This window comes from Mercenaria mercenaria, chromosome 11 (assembly GCF_021730395.1).
Source record: "Mercenaria mercenaria strain notata chromosome 11, MADL_Memer_1, whole genome shotgun sequence".
In the NCBI taxonomy this organism is placed as follows: Eukaryota; Metazoa; Mollusca; class Bivalvia; order Venerida; family Veneridae; genus Mercenaria; species Mercenaria mercenaria.
The window spans coordinates 69,496,701-69,507,909 of record NC_069371.1 but is presented as its reverse complement, the minus strand read 5'-3'; the positions used below and the strand labels follow the sequence as shown (position 1 = coordinate 69,507,909).

General features: G+C 35.6%; 1 protein-coding gene across 1 annotated transcript; it reads left to right on the top strand.

Annotated features, from left to right (window-relative positions):
* The first annotated feature begins 1,330 nt into the window (after positions 1 to 1,330).
* LOC123531781 (E3 ubiquitin-protein ligase TRIM71-like) lies at positions 1,331 to 9,761 on the top strand. The gene is made up of 2 exons (XM_045313024.2): positions 1,331 to 1,717; positions 8,065 to 9,761. The coding sequence occupies exons 1-2, from the start codon at positions 1,371 to 1,373 to the stop codon at positions 8,834 to 8,836; spliced, it is 1,119 nt and encodes a 372-aa protein (XP_045168959.2). The 5' UTR covers positions 1,331 to 1,370; the 3' UTR covers positions 8,837 to 9,761.
* The last annotated feature ends 1,448 nt before the right edge of the window (positions 9,762 to 11,209 follow it).

Genomic DNA, 11,209 nt, shown 5'->3' with positions numbered 1-11,209 from the left:
GTAGTTTCTCAGGTTGATATTTATTAAGGTTTTTGCTGAAATTAAGCCAGTTTGGAACATTCAGCAGGCAGTGATGTACATTAAAATCATTCTTTATAGAGATAGGGGCTGTTTTGCCAGAATGCTCAGCTGTGATACACAGTGTAAGATTTTGTGCAGTGTAAATGGTCATGGTGTGCATGTTTCATTTACAGAGTGCACTGAATGCCTATAAACTGTAAGATTTGAGTGAAATATTCATTCCAGAAAGACTCATAAGCTTTTTAGTAAGCTCATATATTGGATTTTTCAGAGCTGTTTGGCTCATTTTACCTAGGGTAGCCATAAATGAATGATGACAGAAAAGTATATGACACATATATGTACAAAAGCTATTCATTCTCATATTTGCCACATACTGGGCTGCTTAAAAAGGGCAAATTTGACAGCTACAGGATTTTTCTTAATTCACATTTTACTTTTTCGTGTGAGTAGACTCCGCGTTTTGACGTGCTTTTTGTAATATGAATAGTTTTCCTTAAAATTGGAACAGTGATATTGTAATCAGACTTGAAGTGGCTCTTAATTTGGATAGATGTATATTAAGGAAACATGCTGTTTTTTAGTTTGGGTGAAAATCTCATCAAACAAAAAAGTTATAGAATTTTGCGTTTTTTTCATCTGAAAAGTACGCGAACTTTTTTTTTGCTCAGATTTGACCGATACCATGTGTAACATTGGAAGCTCTCAAATTTTAGTGCATAGTTCAGCAAAGGTGTAACTTTCAGATTTAATTTGCTATACATCTGAGATTATACTGGTAAAATATTTTTTAGTTTGGAGAGAAAAATAGGTCTAAATAGGCACAAGACCACAGTTATTTGCCCTTGGTTGACCACAATACGGAAGTGGTTACGCGGAAAATAGTTCCTCTGTTTGATGGTGAATATTGGTGAATTTTTGACTGAAAGACCTGCAATAAATGGCATGATTTAATAGAGGAGATATGAAATAGTAGGTACATGTACAATTTGACAGAATGAAAATGTCAGAATATGCATAACATGACTTTTTGATAGGGCCTGTTTTGCCTGTTTGCGGCCATCTAGAGAGTATTCTTCATACGCATGTGATTTGGTTGAAAATGGTGGAAAAAAGAGCCGGTCAACCCAATGTTTACTGTGGCTGGAATTTTTTCTCTTGGATAGTTCTGTTGAGTTCAGGTATTTTTATAGGGGTTGGAATGCATGCAAAATTGCTATAGTGTCCAGTGCCTATATAGAACATATAGTAAAAATAACTGTGGTCTTAGGCCAGATAACATACACACTCAATGTAGTGTAAAGTACATGGAAAACGAAACTGCCTGATCGTTAAGGGGATTATTAAACATGGCGGAAGGTTACAAGTCAGTGTTTAATACTTCAGAGGAAATTTACGATTTTTATTGCTCACCCTGTTTAGAAGAAAAGAGAAACAATGAAGCTGAAAAGTATTGCACCAGTTGTAAATTGTATTATTGCAAGAGTTGTCTAAGAGACCACAATAAGTTTCCAGCGCTCAAGTTTCACAAGATCAAGGATGTTTTGTCTATCACGGCAGGAAATGTACCACAGGTTGATAGCCGAGCGACTTCCCTCACTGAGCCATGTGAGCACCATCCTGATGAAATCGTGAAGATGTACTGCGGCAAACATGATGTTGTCTGCTGTACCGTTTGTATTGCACTGGATCACAGGTTTGTTCCTTTCACTGATTTACAGTTACGCTGGTTTACAAAATAAATGATTCAGTGTTCCGGTTTTTGACAAGTAGATCAGGAACAATACTTTAAACTTGCGTAGTGGCGCTTTTCCTTTCGATCATTTCTCTTCGTTAACACAGATGAGAAACAGGGTGCAGGGCATTTCTGTATAGCTCTAGTGGAAAAACTGAAACTCTTGCTAGATTTCAAAATAACCACAGTCTTTTAGATAATTTCATTTTATAAAGAACATTAAAACTCCACTTGTGAGAAAGCTCTTCATGTCAGAATTATAACTATCTACCAAAAGAGTTCAAAAACACATCTTCATTAGAGTGGTATGTCAAATTTTTTGTCAAAATGCCATATTCAACTACATGTTTATCTTCATGATATTTTAACAGAATGTCGTAAAAGTCTAGTTTGATTATGAGCTAGACTACACCAGGTGAATTAGAGTTTTCTGCACTTGTGACACATGTATAAGAAATGATGTATTTCACTATGATAACAAACTGGCATTTTCATTTCTTTATGAGTCCTACTCTTATTAGGATAGAGCTGAAAAAAATCTTCCTCGGGTTTTAATATGAGACAGATAGGACATATTTATATATAGTAATATGCGAATGATTTAAAATGCTTCTTTAATATATTCAAAATTTGCCAATGATATTTTAAAAAGGACAAGGTAACCAACCCTGACGCCATTTTTTCAACCACCTGAAAAGGATTGAGCCCTGCTTGGCTGTGAGGACGCCTGTGTACGCCGGGAATCTCGCTGTTTATCTGTTATTTTTTGCGGATTTTGTCGTATTCTTTGCTAACCTGGGCTCAATCTACTTCCGTTGGTAGAAATTTAATTGAAATCTGTGGGGTATTTGATAACTATAAATGTAAATAATTTCAAATATGAGAAATAACGGTCAAATCACGGCGGGTAATAAACACGACGGCTAATGTATATGTCTTTTTTGTCAATATCATCGGCAAATTCTGAATATTTTAAAGAAGCTGTTAAATCGAAATATGTGGGGTATTTTGTAACTATAAATGTAAACAATTTCAAATACGAGAAACAACCGTCAAATCACGGCGGGTAGTAAACACGCGTGCGACGGCTATATGTCCGGCCGCAGGGTACCTGTGTGAAAACTTACTAAAGTTAAAATTGTTCTAAAGTAGCATAAATTGTGGGTTATGTTGCAGAATTCCACTGTATATAAATGAATCGGTAAAAAGACATAACATTTTATTAAAACATCCTTATATGAGACAGTATACCAACAATACATTTTCTAATAACATCCCTTTTATAAACAGTCAACTAGATATTTAAGCGGATGTACCGCAAGAACATAGGCAAGTTATCTTTTTTCTCCAATTTATAATTATTCTCTGCTAAAAGTACATTAGTAAGTGATCGGAAAAGCATTGTTTAACGTTTTTTTCTTAGATCTTTATAGTGCGTTGGATATAGAACAAGATATGACAAAGATCTTAAAATAAAAAAGCGACATTATCCGTCGCGGAACTAGGAAGTAATTTTAATTGAGGAGGTTATTTAAAACAGCAATGTTGAACAAGATCAAAATTTGGATAACATATCACTAAAATAGACTGACAACCACTTGGTATTGACAGAATACAAATTTAGACATAAATACTCACAATTCTCAATATTCGTACTGAAAAGATATTAATAAGCAGTCAGAATTGTAAACATGCGGAATCAAATCAGCTAGCTTTTATTTATATGAACCACACAAACTCAGTTAAAAAATATATAATTATATATAAAAAAAAATAAAAAATAAAAAACCTGACACTTTAAAATTTATCATATGTTTCTTTTGTTTTTGGATTATATTTGAACCATTATCTCACACACAAATGATTAATCGATACAAAACATGTGTTTAATTTCTGGATTGCATGATATTCGGCTTATCTCAAAGTTACCCTGTTTTCATGTGGATCTCGTGCACAGTGGTGGTGGCCAATAAAAGTTTACCAAAAACGCTATATATTACCTCAGCGACTACACATTTCAATTCACAACTGATATCATAAGGTTTCATAATGCCACGTTTGTCAGATACCGAGAGAAACCGAGCAATCGGGATGTTGCAAACAGGTGTATGTGCCGTTAACGTCAGTACCTGACGTTTAACTTCAGTCGAAACACGTGCATGAACCTTTTAGACGCTTTAGGCTGACAGGTGATGTGCATGATCGTCCTAGGTCAGGTAGACCAAGAGCAACTAGACAACAGGACTATCATGCCGTCGGCGTGACGCACATGCAAAACAGGCCTTAGTTCCACGAAAAACTTAAGCAATTGCTTAGCTAAGTCTGTTCTTTCAAATGCTTTTTTTCCCTTTACGTATCTTCAGTGGTGACTTTTTCATCTATATCAGAACCGTATATTATTTTTTCATAGATCAAAACACAACAATTCTGAATTTTACAGAAAACGAGGTCCGGAAATAAGAAATGTAATTTAAGAAATACTTAAGTTCGCTATATCGTGCTTTTAAACAGAAATATCATATTTGTGTTACTGAAATAGGTACTGCACACAAATGCTAACTAACTTAAGGTATTAATACCTTGTTATAGAAAAAATCAACATAAGTAACAGTAACTTAAGCAATATCACGCTTTTAAAATAACAGACTTAACTAAGTAGTTACTCAATTTTTTGTGAAATTGTTATTCTGACCTCAACGTTGACGGCACCAGCGTATAATGTTTGTTCACAAACTACACAATTAAGTCATAATCCATTGCGTGCACAAAATCGCCCGAATAAAGCGCGTCTTCCATACACCGGTGGCATAATGACTCCACGGCCAGTCACGTTAACGCAAGGCAGGTGCGCACAGTTACTGGCGTCACCGAGACTGGAACAGTTTTGTTTCCAGACGAGTCTAGGTTCTATCTCTGCGACGCCTATGGTTGTCATCGCGTTTACCGTCGTCAAGTTGAACAATTTGCCTCTGTCTGTGTTAGGCCGCATTGTAATTTCGGAGGCGGTGTTGTTATGGGGGTTAAAGAACCAGAATCATTATCTTTCGAGGCAAATTGAATACTCAGTGGTATATCAGCGATGTCTTAAATGCTGCTGCAATTCAATTTATGCTGCAATGTCCGTCCGCATGTTTCCGGGGTCACTCGTGCTTACTTAGCCGCTGCCAACGTTATCGTAATGCAGTGGCCAGCAATGTTCTTGGACATGAATTCACTGGTGCTCATCTGGGACCACCTTGGAATGTACGCGTCCGTCGTCATTATGTTCCGCGTAACATCAATCAGCTGACTAATGTCCATGCGAGGGAATGTAACAACTTGCCCAATCAAAATCAATTTAACACTCACCTTAAAAATTACGTCATTTAACAATGAGAAAGATTAAAATACACATAGGTGTTATGAAAACGTTAGACTTTAGAAACACTAGTATTTTCTACAGAATGTCAGTTTGCTGGTTTATATCTTTAGCTTCATCGGTTATTCAAAAAAAAATTCTGGTGAAACGCAGATTGCAACGTCATAAAAAAATAGCACAAATGAATTGTCCGCACATAAATTAACACCGCTTCAGGTAGAAAGGTCTTTTAACGTTTTTTTTTATACTGCACCTTTCAACTCGTGATAGAGTGCACCGTACCCGCCCATAAGTATACTACTATGAGTATTTAGCGGTACTGATCCATATTGTATGTATAGATGTTTTTTCTCTCCAAAAACGCGAGCAGTTGACACAAAGGGTATGAGCTGTACCTCACCTATAGCCAAGAAAATGAGTTCTTGCCTTATTTTGTGAAATGAAGACAGTTTTGACTTTAAATTAATGTTAGTGACTAGCATAATACTCAACCATTGTTTTAGTTTTTTAAGGATGTCCAATGATATTTCATTTAGAAGAGAAAACATTATTAAAGTTCCACTACAAATGCCCGAACGAGTATAATATGAAAACCATAGTTTGTAGCTGTAAATTCATATTTACTGAAAATCTGACCCACTGCATTGGACCTGTCCAAATAGTTATGGGTATGTTCAAGAATAACCAACAAATAAACAAATACCTTTTGAAAGTATGTCTTCCGATTGCTTACGGACCCGTTGCGCATCTTCGGTTTTTTTTTTGCTCAAATATCACAGTCATTCTAATTTAGAGTGTGGATGTTCTCCATCAAAATTGTAAGTGTTCTCATTTTTATAATGTTTTCAGTTTTGACTGAATATAGTTAGACATCCTTAAAACACCAAACTGTAACAACAGTTGAGTATTATGTTAGTCACTAATATCAGTTTAATGTCAAATCTGTCTACATTTCACGAATATTAGGCAAAAGCTCACTTTCTTTGACAAAAGTGTAGTACAGCTCATGCCCTTTTTGGTCAACTGTTCGCGTTTTCGGGAAAACCTAAGCTATACGTACAAAGTGGAACACTTTCGCTAAAATGTATACTCCTGGGCAAATACGGTGTACTGTATCCTTAGATAAAAGTTGCAGTAATAAAAAAGTTACAAGGTCTTTTTTATCTGAAATGGCGTGTGTGGACACCTCATTTGCGCTGGGTTTTCCCAATGTGAAATGGGAATACATGTAAAAGCAAATGGACACTAAAGCTTTTGTGTAATGTATAATACTAACAATGAAAGTTTATGCAACAATGACTTTTCTGATGTCATATGAAAATAAAAAAAAACAAACCTTCCTATCATTTCAACTCATTTGGGGAAGTTTCCCTTAACAAATAATCATTCTAGACCGTATAATGGCACTGCTGAGTGGTATTCATAACACGTTGTGTGAAAAGCTGCAACATCAGCTAACACTATAACTAGGATATCCTTTCATAATCATTTTATCCATGTGTTGAAACAGTTCCATCAGCTCAACACAGATACAGAGATAAAAACGGAGGAACTATTTCCCACAAGTACAATGCTCTGCACGATCATTTGGAAGCCTATAATAGAATTATAAGATAAGTATTAAGGCTGATTCGAAACTTGAAGATAAAAATACATTGCTTCATTATTTGTACCAAGAGCTTTTGTGTGTAGCTCAGTCCTTTTCAGAAGACTTTAAATTTGTGTAAATCTTACCAAGGGAAGTATAAGTACTGTCAAAACAATTTGCACATGATGAAAATTGTACAGAACATGAATTCAGTTTATTATTGTTAACTTAATGATTTTATAACTACACTATATGAACCTCAAAAGAAAGAGTTTCTAATTAATATCTTGGTATCACTAAATGCCAATATACATTTAAATGAGTTTTGTTTACTTATGTGATATTATATTTATGTTTAAAATAGATTCATCCTGTAAATGATGTTTTTTTTTCCATTTCCCCACTTTTTGTGACAGTCATTTGTCTGTGTGTCCTATATAAATTATGTATAAAGTGTATCTGAATACACGATGAGTCAAAAATAAATACTGATTAAGGTCATAAAGCAATTTTTCAGAATTTTAGATATAAAATGAATAAAACTTAGGTACCCTTTAGCGGCCTCATTTTAGGTTTAGTAAGGTCCCTTTTCTTTGGATTCAGCGTACTTCAAATCTTACATTTTGTACATCTTTCTTCGCAAAAGGGAATATCTTTTCCCTGTAACCTACACACTATGTAGAAATATTGGAATTTCAAATGGGGAAGTTTTACAGTTTGAAAAATACCCAAAATACATTTTTAATACTGAACACGAGCAAGTCAAATGCTAAATTTGGTATAAATCGATTTGAGAATGCCTACTTAATCCTAAATAACTCTGTTACACTCACTTGATGCATATGGTTGCAATAAATGTATGTATCTGTACTGTATTTTGTTTGTTTCGAGGGCGAAACATTTAAAAATTAGTCACACTGGTAAAGTTTTACACAGATTGTAGAGCGGTCTGTACCTGAAATATTGTTACATTTCTTTTATACCAGGAATACCTGATAGAATACTTCGGTAAATATACTTGAGGTAGTGACCAGGTAGAACTTTTGCGAATGTGAATTTAGATACAGATATTTAAGTGTAGTGAAATTAATTGGGTCTATGTGATCTTGACCTTGAACTTGTCCGTAACAGTAATGGTACGCAGACGAGATATAGAAGGCCGTCACGACCGTTTTGTGATACTATTGTCTCTTTGTCTTTGTAATTTCTTCAAATAATTTCAGGGGTCATGTTGTCGATTTGTTTTAAAAAGTACTTTTCGCATATTTAAGTTATAAAATGAATTGTCTTGCAGAAGAAAATTCATCTGTATCAAACTTACGGTTATCAATCAGATTTGATATAACACTTTTTTTTTTACAGAGAATGCAAAGCTGTCGATTACATCCCTAAGCTTGCCAAAGACATAGGAAAAAGCACAGCGTATACAGACTTCATGAAAGACATGAGAAAAGTGAAATTGGAATACGAGAGAACAAAACAAGCTATCGAAGAAGAAATACAAAACATGACTGATGTAAAGGAAGATATAATAAAAGACATAAAACGTTACAAATTAGAAGTAGTAGCAAAACTAGGGGAATTGGAGAGAAAATCAATCGATCGCGTGAATGAGAGATACAAGCTTATTACTGAGAAAATGAATGCGATAGCTACTAAGGTAGCTGAATGTTTGGGTAAAGTAACAACACATTTGCAAGAGTCAGAAAGCAAAAGTGAGGCAGAAAAATTTGTGCGTATGAAAAAAATGAAAGAGCGAAAGATGGCGGAAATGGATATAAGTCTTCAAAACGTCGAAGCTCTTAGCTTTTCTTTAGACAGGCGATTTCAGTCGGTCTTAGACGAAACTGACACACTTGTTAAAGTTGATACACCTGTTGAAGTAACATTAAAGAGAAAATACAATATTTCATTCAAAAATGACACAAGTACATGCAGTGTAAGTGATATTTGTATTTTGAACGATGATACAGTAGTTTTAGCTGACATAGACAGCTTGAAGAGACTTGACCGGTCATTTTCCAAACTGGAGAAACTAGATATTACTGGACAGCCATTTGGCATTTGCCGAACTTCGTACAATGAATTTGCAGTTACCTTGCGTGTGTCACAAAAGGTTCAGTTTGTTTCTTAAACTGATAAGGTCATGATTCTGACAAATGCTTTCCATGCGGGAGCTCCATGCAAAGGCATTTGTCTTGTTGACGGTATTTTTTTCATTTCATGTGGGGGAGGAGATGAAGACGACGTTTCTGGACATATTAGAAAGTTTGATATGTCCGGAAAATTGTTATGCACTATTGACACTGACAGAAGTGGTGAAAAAATGTTAACTTCACCGAGACACATACATTTTAATGTTGACAAGAATAAGATATTTGTAGCAGACAGAGACAACGGACTGATTGTTCTTGACAAAACTGGACAGAGACTTTCCAGGAACAGGCACATAACTCTGAACGGAGCATTTACAGTGATTAGTTCGAAGTATGGCCTTTTCCTGACTGGTTTGGACTCTCACAATATTGTACAGTATGGTGAAAAGGGAAGGTGCATAGGGACTGTGTTAAACGAAGAAAATGCTTTGGCCCTTTATGTCGATGATTTAAAAGGTCAAATGATTCTTAGCATGGACGACAGCGATAAAATATTTCTTTTTAACATTTCCACTTAATCGAAAAATTAACTGGACTAAATTTAAATCTTCAAAGGTACACAAATTAAGAATAAGGCGACAATGGGTTTAAGTGCTGTCTCTGTAGTGTATGAAAGAATAGCTATGAGTTCGTGTGTGCACAATTTTAAACAGTTTAGTTAATGATGTATATTGATGATGAAATTTGTTTTCGCTTGTTTTCAGTACCACAAATTATATACATGTACTATTACATTGTAAGGTACACCATGATGTAAATTTTATTGTATGGCTAGGTTATAACACTTCCCCGCTCTTCACTAATAATTTTCAGCTTTAATCAGACTCTGTTTTTAAATTTCAGTTACACATATATTACTTGTAACCTAATTCCGGGATTAAAAAAAAACAAAAAAAAAAAAAACACGGAGAATACGGTCGATATGAATTTAAGTAATTTTTTTAAACTCCAATATTGTGCAGGCCCGGATCACCCCCACCCCGTTGGCTGAGAAGTGACCTATACTCATCAAAGGTGCTCCCTTCTATTTTGGCAAAGGAATATTTTTTCCTCAAATTTAGACCCAAAAACGCACCAGAGGCCACCTTTCCATACCTGTATTTCAAAGTTTTCCAGTGGGAGAGCCCCCTGACCCCGCCTCCCATCAAGAGGGGAATAACCCCTCCATTACCTCAAAATTTAGTCCTAAAAGTGCAACAGAGGCCACCATTTCATGCCTGTATTTCAAACATTTCTAGGGGAGAGCCCCCTGAACCCCTAATATGAGGGGAGTACCCCCACCAATAAATGCACCAGAGGACACCATTTCATACCTGTATTTCAAACAAATTTTCAGGGGAAGATCCCCCCCCCCCCACAACATGGGCAAAGGCACCCCCTCCAATACCTTGCTATGCACCTCGGCGGTGACATCTTCGTTCTAGACTGGTGCCCCGCCAGTCCCCAGTCAAAAAATTCTGGATTCGGGCCTGATTGTGTAAATATTTACTTATCCACTAATTCGCGCATTGTCATTCATTATCCCTTTAAATTAATCGTCAAATTACTGTTTAGAAGTTTCCTTTCTCCACGAACTTTTATGTTTACAAATGGCGTGTTGATACAAAGGGCGATAAATAATCAGTTATTATCCCCCGCCGATGAAATCGGGAGGGGGTATTGAAATGGCGTTGTCCGTCCGTCAGTCCGTCCGTCCGCAGCCATTTCTCAGAAACTACCTGGTAGAATTTCATGAAACTTGAAATAAACATGAACCAACATACTGCGATGATGCCCGTTAAGTTTGTTTTTGGATTGGTCAATTTCCCTTAGAGTTATTGCCCTTGATTTAATGAAAAATGTCCATCCGCAGCCATTTCTCAGTAACTAGCAGGTAGAATTTCATCAAACTTGAAACAGACATGAACCAAGATACTGCGATGATGCCCTTCAAGTTTGTTTTAGATTGGTCAATTTCCCTTGGAGTTATTGCCCTTGATTTAATGAAAAATGCACAAAAATGTCCGTCCGCAGCCATTTCTCAGTAACAAGCAGGTAGAATTTCATCAAACTTGAAATAAACATGAGCCAACATACTGCAATATGATGTCCGTCAATTTTTTTTTTTTTTTTTTTTTGATTGGTCAATTTCCCTTAAAGTTATTGCCCTTGATTTAATGAAAAATACACGTCTGCAGCCATTTCTCAGTAACAAGTTTATAGAATTTCATGAAACTTGAAATAAATATGAACCAACATACTTTGATGATGCCCGTCATTTTCTTTTATTGGTCAATTTTCCATACAGTTATTGCCCTTTAATTGTTTAAAAAATCCACAGATTTGTACATTACAAACCAACCAACTGGAAG